General features: G+C 36.3%; 1 protein-coding gene across 2 annotated transcripts; it reads left to right on the plus strand.

Annotated features, from left to right (window-relative positions):
• Positions 1 to 484: 484 nt before the first annotated feature.
• Positions 485 to 25158, plus strand: LOC117332970 (mevalonate kinase-like). 2 transcript variants are annotated; one of them, XM_033892059.1, is made up of 9 exons: positions 485 to 591; positions 3425 to 3572; positions 3930 to 4077; positions 4761 to 5041; positions 5264 to 5309; positions 5795 to 5885; positions 19636 to 19758; positions 24371 to 24524; positions 24901 to 25158. In XM_033892059.1, exons 1-9 carry the CDS (start codon positions 520 to 522, stop codon positions 25050 to 25052), a joined length of 1215 nt encoding a protein of 404 aa, XP_033747950.1. In that variant the 5' UTR covers positions 485 to 519; the 3' UTR covers positions 25053 to 25158. The 2 variants fall into 2 exon arrangements, with proteins under 2 accessions (XP_033747950.1, XP_033747951.1); XM_033892060.1 differs by lacking the exon at positions 19636 to 19758.
• The last annotated feature ends 326 nt before the right edge of the window (positions 25159 to 25484 follow it).

Here is a 25484-nt window from a genome sequence, read left to right on the forward strand (position 1 = left end):
CAATAAAGATATGAGCTATGGCTCATCCCGAGCGCTAGGTTGCGAGATCGCTAATTTCACATAAGTATAACTCTGTCAAATATTGATATATTTTCACCATTTTTTATCATATTATTGATTAAGCTACCATCTATCAATACATAATAGTTTAAATAGTGTTTAGATATAAATAAGAGCCCGGGCGGTCGTATAATTGCAAATAACAAGATTACGGCTCATCCCGAGCGCTAGGTTGCGAGATCGCTAATTTCACATAGCTATAACTCTGTCAAATATTGATATATTTTCACCATTTTTTGCCATATTATTGATTAAGCTACCATCTATCCATACATAATAGTTTAAATAGTGTTTAGATATAAATAAGAGCCCGGGCGGTCAATATATATTCCCCGGGCAGTACCGGGCAGCACCGGGCGGTACCGGGCAGTACCGGGCAGCACCGGGCTGTAATTAGTAGGACCCTCCGCTTGAGAAGAGCTAGATTTTTCTCTTTAGGGTCCCAGTCGCAGGTCTAACATGAGAAGAATAACAGTATCAGCACCCGGGAAAGTGATTTTACACGGAGAGCATGCTGTTGTTTATGGAAAGGCATGTATGAATGTTGAATTATCATGAGATTCCCGAGGCTAAAACGTCAAATAGTTCTGATGTAACCATAGGTGCTTAGCACGTCCAAGGCCGATTATAGACCAGTGTACCTAATGAGTGACCAGGGAGTGTCCAGGGACATTTTGCACGCCCAGGAATTCGTTATTATTATTATCGACATCATTATCTAACACCAGGCAAAATTTCAATTCGATCAAATGATTTTAGAATACGGAAATGCACCACTGAAGGTGCATTATAGCGTGCATTTGAGTGTCCAGGGCGTATTTTACACGCCCAGGAAGCCTACTATATCTCTATATATTAGTCTATAATCGGTCTCTGACTTTTAAACGTGCTAAGCACCTATGATGTAACATAGATATAGTGTTAGTTATTGTAAATAAATATAAATGTAGCACGTACAATTGTATAATGGTGTATCTGTGTACTGTACAAATCAAAGTACATGTAAAAGTGGAAGTATGCATGTTTAAGTCTCTTTAAAAGCTCAAGCAAGCCGATGATCGACCCAGTCAAGTTCCGCTACAGTTACATAAATGAAGGGCGATGCAGCCTCTAGAATTCATTTCAACGACATAAAAGACTGGATCTTATTTCTTGATTTTTTTTACAAACACTATTTTAAGTGATCATTTATTAAGGAACATTTTATGTTAGTAGCTGTGGTGATCATGGGTCCCATTGGAAATAATCCTGCTAGGCTTTTATGGATTATCCAAGGAAAGGTCATCAGAAAATGGTCATTTTTCCCAAACATATAATAAAGAATCGTTTTATTTTTAAGAAAATCCCTTTTGTTTTCAAATAATGTGTTATTACAAAGTGATTCAAATATATTGTATATGTGATATGTTTATCAATATGCCGTTTTCTAGAATAAAATACTGTTGTTGATATCATACTAGTTGATAATAATAGGATTACATTGTAAGCTTAGAGAGTGCGAGGTCGTTAGGCTTTTGTACCCAGTTTTGGTTAGACCACATATTGAGTATTTGAATCAAACGATAGAAAATGTTCAACGTCAGGCCAAAAAATAAGTAGTAGTACCTAGGCTGAAGGACTTACCATATTCCACAAGATTATATAAACTGAATCTACCAACACTAGCATATATATAGATCACATGGCGATATGATAGAGGTCTACAAAATCCTATCTGGGAAATATGATTGTGAAGTGTCAGATATTTAAAAAATCAGGAATGGTTCCTTAACAAGGGGGCATGGCCTCAAGATCCCAAAAAAATTTTCGAGATTATATGTTAGAAAATATTTGCTTACACAGAGAACTGTTGATGTATGGAACACTTTCCCGTTGAATGTAGTAAATGCAAACATTGTCAAGGCATTAAAATATAAGTTAGACAAACATTGGAAAAATCAATGACAGAAATATTGTTTTAAAGAAAAAATTGAACTGTAAATGTTTCAGTTTTAATATATTATTTATTACAGTGCTGGCTGTCAAAGGACTATAATTTCCTACTTTTGTCAGAATAAAATCTATGTATGTTTGTATCTATGTTAGCTTGAACCCAACTACAGACATGTTATTAACCCCTTCCTATTATACCTACATGTATAAACACACAGGAAACAGACCACTGCTTTCACCATCATCATTATGAATAGTCAATGTTTGTGGCTATACTAAAAAAGTAGTCTGTAATTAGCTGAATACCTTTTTTCCTAAATTGGAATGTATACAATAGTTCATGTATACAATGCATTTACAGTCTTAAGACAAACTTGGGTTATACAGTTAACACAAGTGATGCTAGGCAGCCATTTCCTCTGTACATAATGGCTCACTTTTGATATGTTTTTTTTATCTTAAACTTAGATTTCTCAAGTCAGGCAATGTATGAACATTAACAGGCATCATCTGATTCATGTAAACTCATTTTCACTGTAATAAGTATAGCAAGAGTGAGTCCAACACGGTGTTTCTTCCAAAAAATTATTCCTGCAGTTGTTTACATGTTGACTGCTACATGTAAACAACTGCAGGAATAATTTTTTGGAAGAAACACCGTGTTGGACTCACTCTTGCTATACTTATTACCTGGATTTTATGTGAGACCTCGGTATCTACTAGGATCCACGGCTGTTTCATCAAGATCAGTACTGAATTCTACCTAGAGGGACGTTGTGTCTCCACCCCCCGTAGTGATCATTTTCACTGTGATGATGACTCATTGAGATGCAATTTATTGGTTTGGTTTGGTATCATTTAAGATGTTGTCAACAGCTATGGTCATTTAAGGACGGCCTCACCTGTTTGCAAGATGCATGCCTGTTGTGAGAGTGTGTATATTGTGTTTGTCTCCTTGTGATAGTATGGAACTGATGCAAACTTAATAGTGCTACCTCACTGAAGCAATTAGCATAATGCCGAATTAAGACACTCTGCAGGACGCCTGGTCACATTATATGGACAATGGGCAAAGCAGTCATCCAACTCCTGAGTGCAAAGGGGGCCAAGTATAGGATAAGAAAATACTATTTTCACAGACTTTGGTACAAGGTATATCTCGTCTAGGAGACAGAATCCAAGACTTCTTTCACATGGAGAAAAGTTTGGAAGAAGAAATTTGTAAAAAAAGAAGAAGAGAAAAGATCCCAAATTTAGCCCTCTTTTATCAGCACGTAATCAAGGCAGCGGGTACAACTCTTAGTCTACAAATGTACATGCAGGGGAGAAATGTAATCTAAATATTTTATTTACCGCATTTGCAAACTGTATTATAATATTGGCAATATTAAAATGTATTGTGCATTTTTTATTTTGTTTATTTTTTTTTCAGAAAGCTTTAGCAGCAAGTTTAAATCTCCGTACCTACATGAGTGTGACCAAAAGGGGAGATAACCTCATTAACCTTCACTTTCCTGATATTGAATTGAAGTTGTCCTTGCCATGTGGAATTGATGTATCAGGAAATAATACTAAAAATGGTATGGTTGATTTAAGATTTTATCTTTAATTAATGCTCATTATTAAGAATTAATTAATTACTTACACATACCCTGTCTGACATCAAAATCTTTTCAGATGAATTTGCTTTAAAATTGTGGGGTGATAATGGAAGGAGGCAGGTACATGTTTTCAATAGACATTAAAGTCTGAGTTTTTTTACTGTTTGAATTTGTTCCCATCTTTAAGTATAGTCCTTGTAGATGATAGCTTTACCCACCGTCCAGATTAGTTTCTGAGAAAAATCTGGTTATATACAGATTGTTGACTATAATCTGGGAAGGAAGCCAAAGAAAATGTTTATCAAGGTGTACGATATGTCAATTACTGTGATGTAGGTGATGTTACAAGTCCTATTCCTGCCTCTGATGACGTTATAGAAACACTAAAGAAGTTATCAGGTTTAGATGTGGATGCTTCACAGTCTCAGACTTTAGCTGTTGTATCATTTCTGTATGTTTATACAGAGATATCAAAGGCAAGCAAGTAAGTAAAGAGAAACCTGTTGTTAGTACTTTGTACAAAGTTTTAGAGTTGCCATTGTTGTCATGGCGATGATGTCTGTAAACATTTTTGGGCTTTAGTCAACCAGTAAATCAATTTGAGACTAATGACATTTGAAACTAAAATTTTTGAAATATTTAAATCCACACTATTGAAATGTGATTTTGAAAAAGCAAAGAACAGAAAATATCATAGAAAATTAAAATTATATTTACTTTCAATCAAGGAACTTGAGTATTAAATACTGTTAAAAGCTATTATTTTACTTGAAAGACAAAAGTGGAAAAAATGCAATGTGTTGGTGCTTTTTATAATTCATCCTGTAAAGCAAACCTAGATGATATTAATCAAGATTATATTGATATGATGCTTACCACAGTAAACATTTCTTATTTCTGTGCTTTTCATGTCTGAAAGTCAAAGGACAGGTTATAAAAAGAACCATTACCTGAAGTCCCAACACCATACTCTGTTTACATGCTAGAATTTGCTTTATGGCATTACCTTATACTACACATGCAATATCCTTGTTGTGAACCACTTAGTCAATATTATTAAATATATTAGTCTTAAGGTATTACAAAAGTTCATATATAGATTTGAAATTATTATCTATAACCCTCTGTTTTCAGTCATTAAAATGTAAAATTAATGGTCTCTCACAGAAGTCCATTGCCTGGCATTGATGTTGGAGTACAGTCGGAGCTTCCTATCGGAGCTGGCCTAGGGTCCTCTGCCAGCTACTCTGTCTGTTTAGCTGCTGCACTTTTACAGCTAGGAAGCCACATTAATGAATCCAAATTTAGTTCAAATACAGAAACTGACACATTATATCAGTCTTCATGGACGCACAATGAAACCGAGCTGATAAAGAAATGGTCATATATAAGCGAAAAAATTATGCATGGAAACCCCTCAGGGGTGGACAACTCTGTGACAACATTTGGTAAGCCTGATTGTTTAGTAAAATAATAAAACACTTTGTAATAATTTTCCTTACCTTGTTTCTTTGGACAAAATAGTTCTGAGTGTTTACCGTCACAAATGCTTTATCTGTGACATATGTATAACTGTGGTGGAATGGTGACATATTGATTTAATAATATTTCTCATAAGAGTAACTATATATAATTCTTTTAAATTCACTATGGTTGTTTTTTACTTACAGGAGGGGCTATAGAATTTAGGAAAGGAAATATTACCAATTTATCCCAGTGAGTAATTTCATACAGATCTTTACTAATTTCGATTGTCGATATAACATTTTGCAATGGTCACAGTAACATGTTACTGTATAAACTGTTTAAATATTTAGTGATTTGTTATTGTTCAAATACAAGGTCTCTCAATACTTAATGTATCTAAATCCTCATTATTTATATGGAAATTTATTTCTTTGGGAGAATTTTTTTGTCAAATTTCAGACATTCATACATATTTAGTAAAAATGTTTTTACATGGCCACATATCACTGTATTAAAATTCATTTCTGTAATTGTTGTATATACAGTTAAACATATTTGTAAGAAATTCCACTGGACTAGAAGAAATGCTTCAAAACATCTGAAATAATAACAGTATTTCAAATATGTAAGGTTGTGCCAAAATTAGCAGAGTTTATCTTCATTGATAGAAAGCGTGTTAGTCCTAAGAAAATTTTATGGTGAAATAAATTAGTTACGTATGTCATTTTTTTCAGAATGCCAGAGATAAAGATTTTGTTGGTAAACACAAAAGTTCCAAGAAGTACCAAGACATTGGTGTCTAATGTCAGAACCAAATACGACAAGGTCAGTTAGCTAGTGTCTAATGTCAGAACCAAATACGACAAGGTCAGTTAGTTAGTGTCTAATGTCAGAACCAAATACCACAGGCGCTTGCAAAGAAAATGTGATTTTCAAAAAAAAAAAAATTGATATGACAGTGGTATGTGTAATCTGTTAAGCTCAAGGTTGGCAACTCCGCCACGAGCGAAACGGCAGACCACCACCACACTTCAATCGACTAAAAAACACTTTTATTCAAACTGACACGGCGTACACTATATGTGACCGTCATCAGAAAACATTCATCTTTAACCTACCGTGCCACTCAATACAAATTGTTACATCCAAAACACAATAATCTGTGAAAAAATCGCTGAATTCCTCGCTCAGAACGCCATTTTTCAAACGGCTCCCTCAGCCTGTCCAGATTCTTCATTTACATACGGGGTTCAAAGGTCATGCGATTATATGATCGTCAGTCGTCATGTGTACTTTTGGGGGTCATCTCCGCATACATTTTGTCCGGAAAATGCTTCGGCTCGCTGAAGAGTTTCATCTAATTTACGATTATTTGAAGAGTTTCGTCGAAGAACGATAATTTATAATCATAAATTATTCATTATTTTGAACGTTAGACTACCATGCACCGTATATGACAGTACACAGCAGGTGCGGATCCAGGAATTGGAAAGGTGGGGTGGGGGGGTCCAGTAATTTAGTGGTAATGCGAGCGCCCTAGGCGGGAGCCAAATTTTTTTTGGCGAGGGAGTCTGGGGGCCAAAATTTCGGAAAAAGGAAATGATCAAATGATAATAGCAAATTTTGCAATCTTTCAAGAATAAAATTTTCGATAAGTGGAAAGGGGGGGGGGGGGGGGGGGGGGGGGGCATAAATTGATTCACACAGAACGTCACTATCGTATCGTTTTCTAAATAATGAACGGTTTTTAAGGCTATAAACAATTTTTCCCCATCCGAACAAAAAGGGGGGGGGGGGGGGGGAGAGTCCTGATCCCCTGGACCCCTCCCTCCCCCTCTGAATCCGCTAGTACACAGGAAAAGCAAAAGAAGTCAAGAATACCTATTCTGCAATCACATTCACGTAGTAGGCCTAGACATTTTATGCTTGAAATTAAAAAAAAAAAATGGTAAAAGGGAAATGGATTCGCATACTTTTGTCACAAAGGTAGAACAAAATGCTTATTTATTGATTAACTTTTGTCAGTTTACTGAAATCTGGACGAACAAGAAGAAAAGTGAATCACGAATAAGACTGTCATCAGGTTACTGGAACGTATACATGTGTACCAACATTACTTACTTCAGACCTGTTCATTTATTTCTGCACATTTTACAAATATCATGTCGTCGTCAAATACGAAAATCATACTTCAGACCTGCCAAACGATTTGTACGTTGTGATCGATGATCCATCATCAATTTATTTTCATTTCCCACAATGTTAGATTTAATGTTTGCCAGAAGTTCTTTGAGTTCAATCCAAATTTTATGAGTACATACAAGACTCGGGACTTGCCTATAGATTTATCACTGTATGATTATCGAAATATTGAGGAGTTTCATTTTATTTAAAACCCCTTTTTAAACGAACATTAATGTTCGGTTATTGCCATCAAGAACTGGACTGAGAAATATGACCATATTTGGTAACCACATTCACCAATACGCCATCTACTGTCTGTTTCAATGAAATATGGCTGCCCCCATTGCCTTACGCTTCAAATGATTTACCTGCAAAAACATCTTCGTTTTATATAGTAGTTTTACCGAAAATGTTGAAATATATTCAGTAGATATTTTCAAGATGCATACGATTTGAGAAATGCATAACGCTAGCGAAATGTTAAGACTAAATGAACCTGAACTTTGCGAATAACTCCAGGTCAATATATGTATGTAAACAACTATTGCGCAGGCGCATTCGTCTCCGGATGTTTAGAAAGTTTTGCTCTTCCGTGTTCATTCCAAAACGGCTGACATTATAGCATAGGTCTGCAAATATGTCCGCGATTTTCTTAAATATGTAATATGCATATTCTCGAATGTTACATCATTATCAACTAGGTGTGTATTTCTATAATTTAGAGAAAGAAATATATCAATAACGGCATACGATACGATACATTGTATCATACTATAGGTTACTGTACGTGTTAACGGTGTTTGCGAGAAAGAACTGTACATATGTACTGTAGTCTATAGACTTACAATTAGGTGGCATTTGTGGTCAGGGTGACTGATCATAGCGTTAACGTTGTCATCGATTTCCATATACCAATTTCCTTTGACGAAAATGACCAATAAATCAAATGCAAATGATAATATCTTGTTATGTGCACGGGATTGCTTGTTGTAGGCGATATACATGTACTTGGAACGTATTTACTGTTGTAAGGGAGGTAACTGCAAGATTACGGAAATCAAAGTTAAACCAATTTGATTGGTCGATTCTTCCATGACTTTGGCATGGGGTTTACAATCGAAGTGACAGATAACTACGGCAATATTCGGATGATATCAACAATAACATTTTTGGATACGTGTGGTTGGCAGTTGTCATGTTTAAAATGAACAATTATATAGCTTGTTGTTTTTTCCGGCAAAGACGAGAATATTTACTGAAACGGACCACACGTGAAGCGGACTTGGAAATACCGAAACGAAGAAAAATGGGGCTTAATTATAATATAAATTGGCATTATTTTCAGAGGATTGACCAAAATATATGTTCTTCAATGCCTAATTGTATCATATATAAAATATTAGAGGTTTATTTGACCGAATTTTAAATTAATTATTCATTTGCGAATCGCGGCCCGATTGTCGTTAGAGTTGAATTACCGAAATGGCCGATAGTGGACCCAAAATCGATATTTTTATGAGATTTTTTTCGATTGTGACGAACTACTGAGACGGTGTTAAGTTCATGTTAAGTCAATCTGATTAAAATCAGCTGTTACATGGCTACGTTTACTATGCACTACGTCTACAAGGTAAATTTTTTTAAAGACGGAAATCCGGATTATCTAAAAACAAATGCAAAAATACTTGTGATACTCACTTAATTTGATATTCAGCCGTTAATTGTTATATGTAGTTTTATAACTTCTTACATATTGTGATTGATACTCTATATAATATTGCTGTGGAACTTGTGTTATTTTTCAAACAAATTCATTTTAATTATTTGTTAATTTAGAATTTTCATCAAGTCATGATCAAGACTTGAAATTCTCACTACACTATACTTCAAACACGGCGTAATCAATGAATTGATTGACTGAAAATTGAAGTCAAGCAAATGAGTTAATATTTACCTTAAATATTTTTAGCCCACCATCATCAGATGGTGGGCTATTCCCACCATCATCAGATGGTGGGCTATTCAAATCGCCCTGCGTCCGTGGTCCGTCGTCCGTCCGTCCGTCCGTAAACAATTCTTGTTATCGCTAATTCTCAGAAAGTACTGAAGGGATCTTTCTCAAATTTCATATGTAGGTTCCCCTTGGTGCCTAGTTATGCATATTGCATTTTGGGACCGATCGGAAAACAACATGGCCGACAGGCAGCCATCTTGGATTTTGACCATTGAAGTTTGTTATCGCTATTTCTGAGAAAGAGCTGAAGGGATCTTTCTCAAATTTCATATGTTGGTTTCCCTTGGTGCCTAGTTATGCATATTGCATTTTGGGACCGATCGGAAAACAACATGGCCGACAGGCAGCCATCTTCGATTTTGACAATTGAAGTTTGTTATCGCTATTTCTAAGAAAGTACTGAAGGGATCTTTCTCAAATTTTATATGTAGGTTTCCCCTTGGTGCCTAGTTATGCATATTGCATTTTGGGACCGATCGGAAAACAACATGGCCGACGGGCAGCCATCTTGGATTTTGACAATTGAAGATTGTTATCGCTATTTCTCAAAAAGCACAGAAGGGATCTTTCTCAAATTTCATATGTAGGTTCCCCTTGGTGCCTAGTTATGCATATTGCATTTTGAGACCAATCGGAAAACAACATGGCCGACAGGCAGCCATCTTGGATTTTTGACAATTGAAGATTGTTATCGCTATTTCTCAAAAAGCACAGAAGGGATCTTTCTCAAATTTCATATGTAGGTTCCCCTTAGTGCCTAGTTATGCAAATTGCATTTTGAGACCGATCTGAAAACAACATGGCCGACAGGCAGCCATCTTGGATTTTGACAATTGAAGTTTGTTATCGCTATTTCTGTGAAAGTACTAAATGGATCTTTTTCATATTTGTTATGTAGGTTCCCCTTGGTGCTTAGTTATGCATATAGCATTTTGAGACCAATCGGAAAACAACATGGCCGACAGGCAGCCATCTTGGATTTTGACCATTAAAGTTTGTTATTGCCATTTCTGAGAAAGTACTGAAGGGATCTTTCTCAAATTTCATATGTAGGTTCCCCTTGGTGCCTAGTAATGCATATCGCATTTTGGGACTGATCGGAAAACAACATGGCCGACAGGCAGCCATCTTGGATTTTGACCATAGAAGTTTGTTATCGCTATTTCTGAGAAAGTTCTGATTGGATCTTTCTCCAATTTCATATGTAGGTTCCCCTTGGTGCCTAGTTATGCATATTGCATTTTGAGACCAATCAGAAAACAACATGGCCGACAGGCAGCCATCTTGGATTTCGAAAATTGAAACTGGTTATCACTATTACTAAGAAACTAATGAAGGGATCTTCCTGAAATTTCATATGTAGGTTCCCCCAGGTGCCTAGTTATGCATATTGCATTTTGAGACCAATCGGAAAACAACATGGCCGACAAGCAGCCATCTTGGATTTTGACAATTGAAGTTTGTTATCACTATTTCTCAGAAAGCACTGAAGGAATCTTTCTCAAATTCCATATAAATAGGTTCCCCTTGGTGCCTAAATCTTAAATTTTATATATAGGTTTCCCTTGTTTGAAAAGTACTAGAGGTTTCTTCTGAGTTTACACAGGTTAGTAAGACTTAGAAGAAGAGAAAAGTAGAGAAAAGATCAATCTGACATGGAACCTATAAAGAACATTCAATGGTGGGCGCCAAGATCCCTCTGGGATCTCTTGTTTCAATATACAACAAATGTTCAGATGACTTTTTGTGCCATGCTGTTACAAGATTTCAGAACTATAAATCAATAACAAAATGGTTCATATATTTCTATATATGACTTCACAAATTATGTGGGGTCTGAAGATCTGAATGAAGATAATGAACGATGTATTAAATTATTTTTATTAAATATTCAAGTCACAGATCATTCTCTTTTAAAAATATTGATTTCAGGTCCATTTTGGTAATTCAACTATGACGGCAACAGGCCTCGAAGGCGAATGATTACAAAATTTTACGTCTCGGTCAAATAAACCCCTAATATTTTACATATGATTAATTTTGACATTGGAGAACATATGATTTTGTCCATTCTCTAATATAAGCACTAGTAGAAAGTACAGAATAGAGCTTCATTAATATATTATCAACATTACTAATTACCCTGGTAAATAAACATTTTACATAAACCTCCCATGACTGATGGTGAACTTAAACTTGCAAATCTACTGTGTCATTCCAATTTTGATATGTGTAAATATATACACGTACGGTATATATATAGATATAGATAAAGAATGATTCACAAATTTGCATACAGTTATGGAATCTTATAACACCCCGAAAAATGTTCTCTCCACATACAGGATGTGATTTGTGCAATTACAATGCTGAACTGTGTGATTCACTATGATTGTAAATAGGGAATGTCCGAATGTGTCATCCCATCGAACGGACTGTAACCTTTATCAGCTTTGAAGTTGAAAATGAAGCTTGAAGTTTTCTTTTCCTGTGTGCTGACTTATTTGATGAAGATAGTCTTTATATGGTTGTTAGCTCACCTGCCCGAAGGGCAAGTGAGCTTATGCCGTGGCGCAGCGTCCGTCGTCCGTCCGTCCGGCGTCAACTTTTCCATTCAAGCAACTTCTTCTCAATAACCAAAAGGCCCAGAGACCTAATATTGGGCCTGTAGCATGCTGGGGTGAAGGGCTACCAAATTTGTTCAAATGAATAACGTTGACCTACATTCAAGGTCACAGGGGTCAAAAAGGCTAAAATCTTTAAACGACTTCTTCTCAATAACCAAGAGTCCCAGGGAGTTGATCTTGGGTCTGTAGCATGCTGCGGTAAATGGCTACCAAATTTGTTCAATTTAATGACCTTGACCTTCATTCAAGGTCACAGGAGTCAAAAAGGCTAAAAAAAAATTAATGACTTCTTCTCAATAACCAACAGTCCCAGAGACCTAATATTTGGCCTGTAGCATGCTGGGGTGAAGGGCTCTCAAGTTTGTTCAAATGAATGACCTTGACCTTCATTCAAGGTCACAGGAGTCAAAAAGGCTAAAATCTTGAAACAACTTCTCAATAACCAAGAGTCCCATGGAGTTAATATTGGGTCTATAGCATGCTGGGGTGAAGGGCTACCAAGTTTGTTCAAATGAAAGACCCTGACTCACATTCAAGGTCACGTCGATCAAGTATGCTTAAATCTTTAAATGACTTTTAGTGAAAAGCCAAAGTGCAGAGAGACATTATATTGGTCCTGTAGCATGCTTTCAAATAACTGCAGGATCCATATATGAAAAGATCACTGCATTGCAGGTGAGCGATTTGGGCCCATTGGGCCCTTGTTATTCTTTATCACATTGTGTACAATACTGTAATTATACCAGAAGTATGTCTTCTCATATAAAGATTTATTAACATCAAATGATTCCTGAACAAAAGGAGTCAAGTTTTTTGTTTTGAAGTACCATACATGCTTGAGTACAGTTTCAATAGGATACATTCCTAATCCGGGCCTTGATTACCAGTTCTGGTTTTGGTTTTCAGTAGTTCTTTATGTGTGTTTCATCATATTAAGTTGAAATATGCTAAACTAACGATGGAACTAGCCTAAATTTAGTGCATATTAGAAGTTGGCATCAATAAGGTCACAGAGTCCTGGCTGTATTATAACTGATGATGCCTTCCCGAAAGAAAGAAGACATATTTTATTTTCATCCATCCAAGATAGATCAATAAACTTCCAATTTCAATTAGGACCTTACAGAAACATGCATGTGTTCAATCATATCAGAACAGCTGCAAACATTTCAAATTATTTGCAATTAATTCCTAAACCAATATCAGTAAATTTATCGACTTTAAACTTAGAAGATTACTGATTTTGCATTAAACAATAATGTTCGTTTACAGTACTTCCAGTACTTTGATTATTCAAATTTTCAAAACAGTATTACTTTCTTACTTGATTTCAATTTTAATACACTCGATATCAGTTTGTCCCTTAGTGTCTACAATCAGGGGCGGACACAGGACTTTCAATTAGGGGGCGTGCGAAATTAAAGGGGGGGGGGGGGGGTGTCCGCGGGTACTCCCCCTGAATAAAATAGCAGGTAAATGCAAAATCCTGCATTCTAGTGTATTTCACGATAGATTCATACCTGGTGTGTTTTATAAAAACAAGTATATGAGAGATGTTTTTTAATCATTTTATATTATTATTTCGCTGATTGATACGGGAATTCGTTTTTTAAGACTTACTTTGACAATTTAAGGGGGGGGGGGGGGGGGGGCTTTAAATCCGCCCAGTGACAATGTCAAAGAGTTTAACGCATTGTAAAGTATTCTTTGTAATACTGATTATCCATTAATTCCACTTTACATCGCTCGCATATATAAAATTTAAGTTATTGATGAATTACCTGATTAATTGAGTGTGTAAGCATCAAACGCTACTCTAATAATAATCAAGCTGGCTGAAGTGCTTACAGAATTATGAAACTGAATTGAAATGAGAAAGAAAAGAAAATACTTGAGGGGCAGTAGTGGTTATTTTGTGTCTACGCCAGACTTTTATAGTATTTTAGGGCTAACGCCAGAATACCCAGAACTACCTCTTATTCTTATCGGTATTGTGTGTGGTCTATATATTTTCAACTAGTCATGTAGGGGTCCATTTTTTTTAAATTGAAGATAGGCATAGCCCTAAATAGATGGCAAGTACAATAAAAAATCAAAATATCAAGCAACTATCAGCTATTACCCCATCCAAATTTTAACTTCGAAAAATTTCAACTGATACTGCTTGTTCATGGTATACGTATAATGTCCCAGCCCTGTCTTGAACAAGTTATTGAGCACCGTTTTGATTGAAAACAAAGTTCAACAACTACTGAAATGATGCAGTTGAAGAAAAGGAAAGGACGATCTCATCACTGCATGGCATTAAAACATTTTATCTTATTAGTCCGTGATATCGCAAACGACGTCCTGTGCATGCACCTGTAAAATAAAGTATGCCGAGATGACCCCAAAAAGTGCACCTGGTGACAGTCGATTATATAATCGCATGACCTTTGAACCCCGTATGTAAATAAAGAATCTGGACAGGCTGAGGGAGCCGTTTGAAAAATGGTGTTCTGAGCGTGGAATTCGGCGATGTTTTCACGGATTATTGTGTTTTGAATGGCACGGTAGGTTAAAGATGAATGTTTTCTGATGACAGTCGCATATAGTGTATGCCGTGTCAGTTTGAATAAAAGTGTTTTTTAGTCGATTGAAGTGTGGTGGTCTGCCGTTTCGCTCGTGGCGAAGTTGCCAACCTTGAGCTTAACAGATTACTCATACCACTGTCATATCAATTTTTTTTTTTGAAAATCGCATTTTCTATGCAAGCGCCTGTGCCAAATACGACAAGGTCAGTTAGCTAGTGTCAGTTAGCTAGTGTCTAAGTCTGAACCAAATACGGCAAGGTCAGTTAGCTAGTGTCTAAGTCAGAACCAAATACGACAAGGTCAGTTAGCTGGTGTCTAAAAACAGAACCAAATACGACAAGGTCAGTTAGCTGGTGTCTAAAAACAGAACCAAATACGACAAGGTCAGTTAGCTGGTGTCTAAAAACAGAACCAAATACGACAAGGTCAGTTAGCTGGTGTCTAAAAACAGAACCAAATACGACAAGGTCAGTTAGTTAGTGTCTAATGTCAGAACCAAATACGACAATGTCAGTTAGCTAGTGTCTAATGTCAGAACCAAATACGACAAGGTCAGTTAGTTAGTGTCTAATGTCAGAACCAAATACGACAAGGTCAGTTAGTTAGTGTCTAATGTCAGAACCAAATACGACAAGGTCAGTTAGCTAGAGTCTAATGTCAGAATCAAATACGACAATGTCAGTTAGCTAGCAGAATTCACAGGGCTCAAAGTGGCACCTATTTTGGTGACCATGGTGCCTTATATTCACCATTGGCAACCAGTTATTGACGTGTAAGTCGCCTGCATGGCAATTAGAAAATTTGTGTGAAAAATATACGAAATAAAATAAAACAAGAGATCCCAGAGGGATCTTGGCGCCCACCATTGAATGATCTTTATAGGTTCCATGTCAGATTGATCTTTTCTCTATTTTCCCTTCCTCTTACTAATCTGTGCAAATTGAGAAACATCTCTCAAGAACTTTTCAAACAAGGGGAACCAATATATGAAATTTGAGAAAGATCCCTATAGCACTTTCTAAGAAATAGTGATAACAAACCTCAATTGTCAAAATCCAAGATGGCTGCCTGTCGGCCATGTTGTTTTTCCGACTGGTCCCAAAATGCAATATGCATAACTAGGCACCAAGGGGAACCTACATATGAAAATTGAGAACGATCCCTTCACTACTTACTGAGAAATAGTGATAACAAACTTCAATTGTCAAAATCCAGATGGCTGCCTGTCAGCCATGTTGTTTTTCCGATTGGTCTCAAAATGCAATATGCATAACTAGGCACCAAGGGGAACCTACATATGAAATTTCATAAAGATCCCTTCAGTACTTTCTGAGAAATAGCGATAACAAACTTCAATTGTCAAAATCCAAGATGGCTGCCTGTCAGCCATGTTTTTTTCCGATTGGTCTCAAAATGCAATATGCATAACTAGGCACCAAGGGGAACCTACATATGAAATTTGAGAATGATCCCTTCATTACTTTCTGAGAAATAGCGATAACAAACTTTAATTGTCAAAATCCAAGATGACTGCCTGTCGGCCATGTTTTTTTCCGATTGGTCTCAAAATGCAATATACATAACTAGGCACCAAGGGGAACCTACATATGAAATTTCATAAAGATCCCTTCAGTACTTTCTGAGAAATAGTGATAACAAACTTTGTCAAAATCCAAGATGGCTGCCTGTCGGCCATGTTGTTTTCCGATTGGTCTCAAAATGCAATATGCGTAACTAGGCACCAAGGGGAACCTACATATTAAATTTGAGAAAGATCCCTTCCGTACTTTCTGAGAAATAGCGATAACAAACTTTGATTGTCAAAATCCAAGATGGCTGCCTGTCAGCCATGTTGTTTTCCGATTGGTCTCAAAATGCAATATGCATAACTAGGCACCAAGGGGAACCTACATATGAAATTTGAGAAAGATCCCTTCAGTACTTTCTGAGAAATAGCGATAACAAACTTCAATTGTCAAAATGCAAGATGGCTGCCTGTCAGCCATGTTGTTAACGATTGGTCTAAAAATGCAATATGCATAACTAGGCACCAAGGGGAACATACATATGAAATTTCAGAAAGATTCCTTCAAAACTTTCTGAGAAATAGCGATAACAAACTTCAATTGTCAAAATCCAAGATGGCTGCCTGTCGGCCATGTTGTTTTCCGATTGATCTCAAAATGCAATATGTTTAACAAGGCACCAAGGGGAACATACATATGAAATTTCAGAAAGATTCCTTCATTACTTTCTGAGAAATAGCGATAACAAACTTCAATTGTCAAAATCCAAGATGGCTGCCTGTCAGCCATGTTGTTAACGATTGGTCTAAAAATGCAATATGCATAACTAGGCACCAAAGGGAACATACATATGAAATTTCAGAAAGATTCCTTCATTACTTTCTGAGAAATAGCGATAACAAACTTCAATTGTCAAAATCCAAGATGGCTGCCTGTCGGCCATGTTGTTTTCCGATTGGTCTAAAAATGCAATATGCATAACTAGGCACCAAGGGGAACATACATATGAAATTTCAGAAAGATTCCTTCATTACTTTCTGAGAAATAGCGATAACAAACTTCAATTGTCAAAATCCAAGATGGCTGCCTGTCGGCCATGTTGTTTTCCGATTGGTCTAAAAATGCAATATGCATAACTAGGCACCAAGGGGAACATACATATGAAATTTCAGAAAGATTCCTTCAATACTTTCTGAGAAATAGCGATAACAAACTTCAATTGTCAAAATCCAAGATGGCTGCCTGTCGGCCATGTTGTTTTCCGATTGATCTCAAAATGCAATATGCATAACTAGGCACCAAGGGGAACATACATATGAAATTTCAGAAAGATTCCTTCATTACTTTCTGAGAAATAGCGATAACAAACTTCAATTGTCCAAATCCAAGATGGCTGCCTGTCGGCCATGTTGTTTTCCGATTGGTCTCAAAATGCAATATGCATAACTAGGCACCAAGGGGAACCTACATATGAAATTTGAGAAAGATCCCTTCAGTACTTTCTGAGGATTAGCGATAACAAGAATTGTTTACGGACGGAGGGACGGACGGAGGGACGGACGGACGGACAACCGACGCAGGGCGATTTGAATAGCCCACCATCTGATGATGGTGGGCTAAAAAGAATGTGCCCTTCTACCATCACATAAACACTTCTCTGACCACAATCTAACACATGCATTGTAAAATGGCAGGAGTTTGCACTACTGAGTTTCAATATGTTGTGATTTTATCAAACTGCATGAATGTGTGTAAATTTGAAATTCCGTTATCATTCTTTCAAAGATTACACACATTGCTTGAATGACAATTACAATCACACACAGATTTTTAGGTCACCTGAGACAAAGTCTCAAGTGACCTATTCTAATCCCCTTTTGTCCGTCGTCGTGCGTCGTGCGTCGTCCGTCGTGCGTCCGTAAACAATTTACATTTTCGACTTCTTCTCCAAAACCACTTAACCAAATTCAATGAAATTTGGCAGGAAGCTTCTATGGCTAAAAGTCAACTAAAATTGTAAATTATATGGTCCTCACCCCCCAGGGGCCTGAGGGGCGGGGCTAAAAAGGGTTGAATTAACTAAAACTTCAAAAATCTTCTTCTCTACTCTCAGATATCGTGGAATCAAACACTCTTCATAGATGGAAGGGTCTTAAGGTGCTTTACCAAAATTGTAAATTTCATGACCCAGGGGTCTCACGTTTGCCCCTGGGGAGGGGGTTAACTTTACAATAGTTTATATAGGGAAATCACATTTTTGACTTTTATTTGTTTTATTTCTATTGGAATTCATTCTAATTTGGTAAACATTGTCAGCATGAGATGACAGTTTGATGGCATGCACATGTTGGCCCTGACTGACCCCCAGGGGCTGATGGGCGGGGCTAAAAAGCGCCAAATTGACTGAAATTTCAAAAATCTTCTTCTCAAGACCAAAATAAGATGGAATCAAATACTCTTTATAGTTATAAGGGTCTTAAGGTGCTTTACTAAAATTGTGAATTTCATGACCCTGTGGTCTCAAGTTTGCCCCTTGGGAGGGGGTAAACTTTACTATAGTTTATATAGGGAAATCACATTTTTTACTATAATTTGTTTGAATTCTATTGGAATTCATTCTAACTTAGTTAACATTATCACCTTGTGAAGGCAGTTTGATGGTATACACATGTTGGCCCTGACTGACCCCCAGGGGCTAATGGGCGGGGTTAAAAAGGGCCAAATTGACTGAAATTTAAAAAATCTTCTTCTCAAGACGGAAATAAGGTGGAATCAAATACTCTTTATAGTTGGAAGCATCTTAAAGTGCTTTACAAAAATTTTGAATTTCATGACCCTGGGGTCTAAAGTTTGCCCCTGGGGAGGGGGTATACTTTACTATAGTTTATATAGGGAAATCACATTTTTGACTACAATATGTTTGATTTCTATTGGAATTCATTCTAATTTGGTTAACATTATCTGCTTGGGATGGCAGTTTGAGGGTATGCACATGTTGGCACTGACTGACCCCTAGGGGCTGATGGGCGGGGCTAAAAAGGGTCAAATTGACTGAAATTTCAAAAATCTTCTTTTCAGACTGAAATAAGATAGAATCAAATACTGTTTATAGATGGAGGGACCTTAAGGTGCTTTACTAAAATTGTGAATTTCATGACCCTGGGGTCACACATTGACCCCTGGGGAGGGGTAAATTTTACTATAGTTTATATAGGGAAATCACATTTTTGGCCGATTTGTTTGATTTCTATTGGAATTCATTCTAACTTGGTTAACATTTTCAGCATAGGATGGAAGTTTGATAATATGCACATGTTGGCCCTGACTGACCCCTAGGGGCTTATGGGCGGGGCCAAAAATGGTCAATTAAATTAACTGAAATATTTCAAATCTCAGGTGACCGTTAAGGCCCATGGGCCTCTTGTATTGTATACTGATCTGAAAAGACAACAGGAAATGTTTTGAAGAAATTAAGACAACTGGGCAGGCCACCCAACTCTTCCAATATGTGCCTAGATTTCATGCCCTGCTTCAGTTTATGGCAGATTTCATCGATAATTCAATCATAGTTATTCCTTTTTATGTCATACACTTTTAGGTGGAAAAGTGTGCCTGTTTCAGTGATATTCCATTCTAACTTGATGTTTGTAGTATGTTGACGTCATAGGTCCCATAATGGATGCTATTGACGCTGTGACAACAAGGAGCATTGACACTTACAGTAATCTTTTGGACAATGGTCATTCTTCTCCATCACTCTACAAGGACCTCGGGGTAGGTACATGTAGGTTTTATCCGTTAATGCACATAATGAGCTCTTTGCTGTAACATAATGTGATGTCTCCTATCAGCCTTAAATGAATTAATGTGACATATTTTGAGAGTCCTGTTAAGGCTGTTATAAACAAAGGGTTATATTATTCACTATTTCTTCTTGTTACTTTTTATGAACCTATGAAAAAATGAATTACATATTCTACAGCTAGAATCCATAGGAGTGGTGACATCTCACATTCCATTTAATTTGTTGCTTGTTAGACAAATGAGGAACTCTTTTGAATTGCATTTAAATATCATGTGTGCATGAAAAATGCAGAAATCATAATCTGTCCATCAATTGTAAAATGGATATTTTGATAAAGCAATCAAACCGATTATATTATATGGCTGTGAGGTTTGGGGGTTATGTGACACCAAACTCTTAGAATGTCTACATATGAAATTCTGTTAACATATCCTCAAATTGAAAACATCCCTGTGTAACCTGAATGAAATAGGAGACGAATTCCATTATTTATTTAATTGTAGCGATCATCAAATAGCATTAAACAGAAAAAATATATATCTAGATACTATTATGAACTAGAACTGTCGCCAGGATGGCTGACTAATACCCCCACAATCTGCACGAGTCAATGGTGAATTGGAACTGTTAATTAGAGGCTAACTAAGATAACCCAGTAATATAGTGACCAGTTGCCATAGCAACTATAATTTTGAAAGAAAAGAAAGTGGCATGCACATCTACACATGGTCCTCTATATTTGTGTGAAGTTTCATTGAAATTGGCCTTTCGGTTTAGGAGTTGTTCGGACAAACTTAAAGTTATGGTTCTTATCAGAAAACCTGTTTATAGTGACCGATTGCCATAGCAACCATAATTTTGAAAGAAAATAAAATGGCATGCACATCTACACATGGTCCTCTATATTTGTGTGAAGTTTCATTGAAATTGGCCATTTAGTTTAGGAGGAGTTGTCCGGACAAACTTAAAGTTATGGTTCTTATTGGAAAACCTGTTTATAGTGACCAGTTGCCATAACAACCATAATTTTGAGAAAAATAAAATGGCATGCACATCTACACATGGTCCTCTATATTTATGTGAAGTTTAATTGAAATCGGCCTTTCGGTTTAGGAGGAGTTGTCCGGACAAACTTAAAGTTATGGTTCTTATCAGAAAACCTGTTTATAGTGACCAGTTGCCATAGCAACCATAATTTTGAAAGAAAAGAGAGTGGCATGCACATCTACACAAGGTCCTCTATATTTGTGTGAAGTTTAATTGAAATTGGCCATTTAGTTTAGGAGGAGTTGTCAAGACAAACTTAAAGTTATATGGTTCTTATCGGAAAACCTGTTTATAGTGACCAGTTGCCATATCAACCCTAATTTTGAGAAAAATAAAGTGGCATGCACATCTACACATGATCATTATTATTTGTGTGAAGTTTCATCGGAATTGGCCCATCGGTTTAGGAGGAGTTGTCCGGACAAAATGCATCTACAGACAGACAGACGGACTGACAACAACCTGATTCCAGTTTACCCCCCCCCCCCCCCCTAACTTCGTTGCGGGGGTATAAAGACCAAGTACATTCAAATTTAATACACTTTTTAATTTTGTAGTAGACGATGAATTGAAATCACTTGTGAAATTAATTAAACAAAAAGGTATACGACTCAACAATATTTAAGATAATCTCTTGCTTAACAAATGTATCCATGTATTATATCATATTTCTCTCATATCTCGCCATGTTGGATAGAGTTTGCCCATGTAAGATAGCTATGTAAGATAAATCTATCTTACATAGCATTTCACGCGCGCGGATTAATCTGCGTTCAAGGGGGACAACTCTCACAACGTCGTCTGCTTGTGTTCACATCCGACAGTCCTTATCGTCGGTGTCGGTTTTGAAACGTTGGACTTAACTATAAAAATACATACATTCTTAGATAAATATATATCATATCAGCAGTAAATCAATAGGACTACACGGTTAAACGATTAGACATTTCATCTGAGCGAACATATAACTCCGTTACTGTAACAAACAGTTAGACTACGCCTAACGTTACAGGCCTGTTGTAACAGTTACAGTACAATACAGACTTGCCTACCCGACAGATTTGTCATTTGTCATTAAAAACATGTAAACACACACAATCACCTGGCAATGACAGGAAGTAAAATAAAAGCCATACATAAAAAAATATAAAAAAGAAAATGTCAAACGTCACAACCTATGAAATGGTTCCGTTTGCGTCAGCAGGGGGCCCTGGAATTTGTTTACTCTACGGTACTGTCAGTAACTGTTAGGCCTACTCAGTAACCTGTGTATTTGGAAGTTGGGAATTGGCTCTTAAATGAACGAACATTCGGTAAAAATGACACCCCTCGATGTTCATATAAAAAATATTTATTTCAATTGTAACTCAGAGTCTATATTTGTGTAGAGTAACCATGAAAACTAACTGCCATCCTAGCCTTTCAATATGATCATCGTTAGCCTATCGACTGACCTACCTTCGTCATTCCATCAAGACAACCGGTTAAACACATATAATCCTATGTCACAGAAAAGATCGAATACTCGTATAGAGTCACTGTTCGCTGGTTCACACACGAAGTTGCCAAAATCACAGTGAATTTAAAATTACCAGCCACGAAACATCGCCGCGTCATGGCGATCGAGATCGACATCACTCTCATTGAACTATGAATGGAATTCCAATGACAGTCGTGACGTCATGCAGTGACGTAGTATTTTATAAAAAAAATTTGACTTGACATTTAAAAGTACAGTGTGTTCTGTGAAATGATTAAATATGTCGAGGTGCAAATCAAATTATATGTGAAGTTGGGAAACTCAATTCAGCGTTGGCTTTCAGTATTGTTGATAGAACTTCTTTTTCTCGGATGTTGACAATTTGATCACGGCCACGTAAAAGTCGGTCAAGTTACGGTAATTTTTATCGGCGAATTGTTCATTCGTTCATCACTTAACCACAAAATGAATGAAATTTGTGTGCAAACACTGTTTGCTAAAAATAGGGTATGATCTTTCAGAATATCACAAGTATATTTAGTAAAAACGTCAAATAAAGAAATTAAAAAATTGAAGAAAATGGATGGCTGAGGGACACTTTCGCCAGAAATTCGGTAATGATATGAGAGAAAAAGACTCTTTCATTATGTGTGTATGTAGGATAGGGATATTCCACCCTCGGGATCACAAAATGTGGTAAAACCCTCGGCAAGCCTCGGGTTTCACCACATTTTGTGACCCCTCGGGTGGAATGTCCCTATCCTACATATACACATATGAAAGAGTCTTATAGTCCTGTACAATTTTGTATGTACACAAATGTATATAATTCTCTACACTTTATATGTTTATGAGAATAAAATATTGTCATTGTCATGGTTGGTATCTGGCTTAACAAATTTTTTTTTTTTAACTTATATTTTATTATTTAATACAATGATACATGTACATGTTAAACGAGCACTTTGTAACATCATCACACAACATCTATGTACTTACACACATCTATATAACACCACTCGTACATCTGCTCATACATTGGTACAACATACTCACACACACAAAAAAGAAATTCTGTATAATGATTATTACACCACTACATAACACCACTCGTACATCTGCTCATACATTGGTACAACATACTCACACACACAAAAAAGAAATTCTGTATAATGATTATTACACCACTACATAACACCACTCGTACATCTGCTCATACATTGGTACAACATACGCACACACACAAAGAAGAAATTCTGTATAATGATTATTACACCACTACATAACACCACTCGTACATCTGCTCATACATTGGTACAACATACTCACACACACAAAAAAGAAATTCTGTATAATGATTATTACACCACTACATAACACCACTCGTACATCTGCTCATACATTGGTACAACATACGCACACACACAAAGAAGAAATTCTGTATAACAACTACATAACACCACTCGTACATCTGCTCATACATTGGTACATACGCACACACATACATAGGAAATTCTGTATAATGATAATCACACACACTCCAATTATGCAGTGATTATTACTTATACATGGTATAGCAATACTCATGGCATGCACAGAGATCATTGTACGCAAAACACCAATATATACATTATGATGACACACCATACAATAGAACATACATATTCTTGTTGCATACCAATAGGACATACATATTTATGAGATCATTATATAAGCAATCCAAACTGAAGAATAGAACTACAGGAAACTTAATTCCTACACACCAATGTCGTAGCATTCCTAACGTAATTTTCTGTGTACCATTGGAAGGCATTATCACTGTTAAATGTAAAAAGAAAAATACTTTTCAATATATTCCTATAGTGCTCTTTGCCTTTTCCTCAGGTTCATACAAAAATTTTGGAAGGCCATAGAATACAAAAACAACTTTGAGATAAAAGGTAAAGATCCTTTAAAAATATATGCTAGAGAGTTTTCTGTAACAATGTGCACCCCATTACTTAAAGACAATACCAAATAAAGCATTATAAAAATGTGTTTTTTGTCCTTTGTAGGAACTTATAGATATCAACCAGGGTCTCCTTAGAACTCTTGGGGTCAGCCATTCTAGACTGGACCGAGTGTGTGAGGTAACTGCAGCCCTTGGTCTCCATGCTAAATTGACAGGTGCTGGTGGTGGAGGATGTGCTTTTTGTCTTATCACACCAGGTAGGTGATGACTATACATTTATAAAACAGCGCTTTGTAACGTTTGTCTGAGTTTAATTAAAAGCAAAACAAAAAATAGTATAAAAGAAAAATGTATATATACATTGTTTTTCTGTCTTCTGCGAGTCTTACCATGGTCTCTGCTAAAATATTTTGAAACTTTGCAAGATTCAATACTTTTTAAGGGTGGGGGAAGGGGGATTAGAAATATTTAAAGTATTTCTTTGAAATCAATGAAAGAAATAATGTTGGTTACTTTACACTAAGGGCAGCACAAGCAACTCCCAATCGAAACTGCTAAAATATGACCGTTTTGTGAAATTTATTTTATAATCTCTAATATAATACTCAGTTAAAAGGTATTCCTGTATTTCAGGAACGCCAAAGGCTGATGTTAAGGAAGTGATGTCACAACTGAGAGCTGAAGGATTTGAATGCTGGAAAACAAATATATGTGGACAAGGGGTGATCAGACATTGGACTCATAGTGAACATTATAACATTCCTCCTGGATTTTTACCAGAATAAATACTGCAACAGAGAAATGAAGTATGAAAAGTGAAATGAAAGAAGGAAGAAAATGTGTTTGATAAAATTTCTAAATATGAAAGGAGAATAAAGAAATTTTCATATATATAATTGTATTTTCAATTGTTTAACTGTAAACCCATGTGTTTGTGCTTTTGTGTAAATCATGTTTTATAAATCATATTGTCTATTTATTTCGTCTGCCAAGAAATTCATCTTAAATATGAAACGTAATTAGCTTCACAGTAATTCACAACCGCATATTAGTGATTTATAACCGAAGACATTAACAAAATACGACATGAATACAATATTCGTATAGTAAAAAATCCTTTAATGGTAATACATCGTGCCAAAAATAGTAACACCAAGTTCCAAAGTAAGATCCAGTAAGCTCCAGAAACATGCTTGACAGCAGCTGATTGCTCCGTT

Source organism: Pecten maximus, chromosome 8 (genome assembly GCF_902652985.1).
Source record: "Pecten maximus chromosome 8, xPecMax1.1, whole genome shotgun sequence".
NCBI lineage: Eukaryota > Metazoa > Mollusca > Bivalvia > Pectinida > Pectinidae > Pecten > Pecten maximus.

What these genes read in the sequence shown, in the direction of transcription:
- LOC117332970 (XM_033892059.1), top strand. Translation starts at nt 520, where the DNA reads ATGAGAAGAATAACAGTATCAGCACCCGGGAAAGTGATTTTACACGGA. An exon ending in GAGATATCAAAGGCAAGCAA is followed by an intron (nt 4,078 to 4,760) that starts GTAAGTAAAGAG and finishes GGTCTCTCACAG; the next exon opens with AAGTCCATTGCCTGGCATTG. An exon ending in CACTCTACAAGGACCTCGGG is followed by an intron (nt 19,759 to 24,370) that starts GTAGGTACATGT and finishes TGTCCTTTGTAG; the next exon opens with GAACTTATAGATATCAACCA.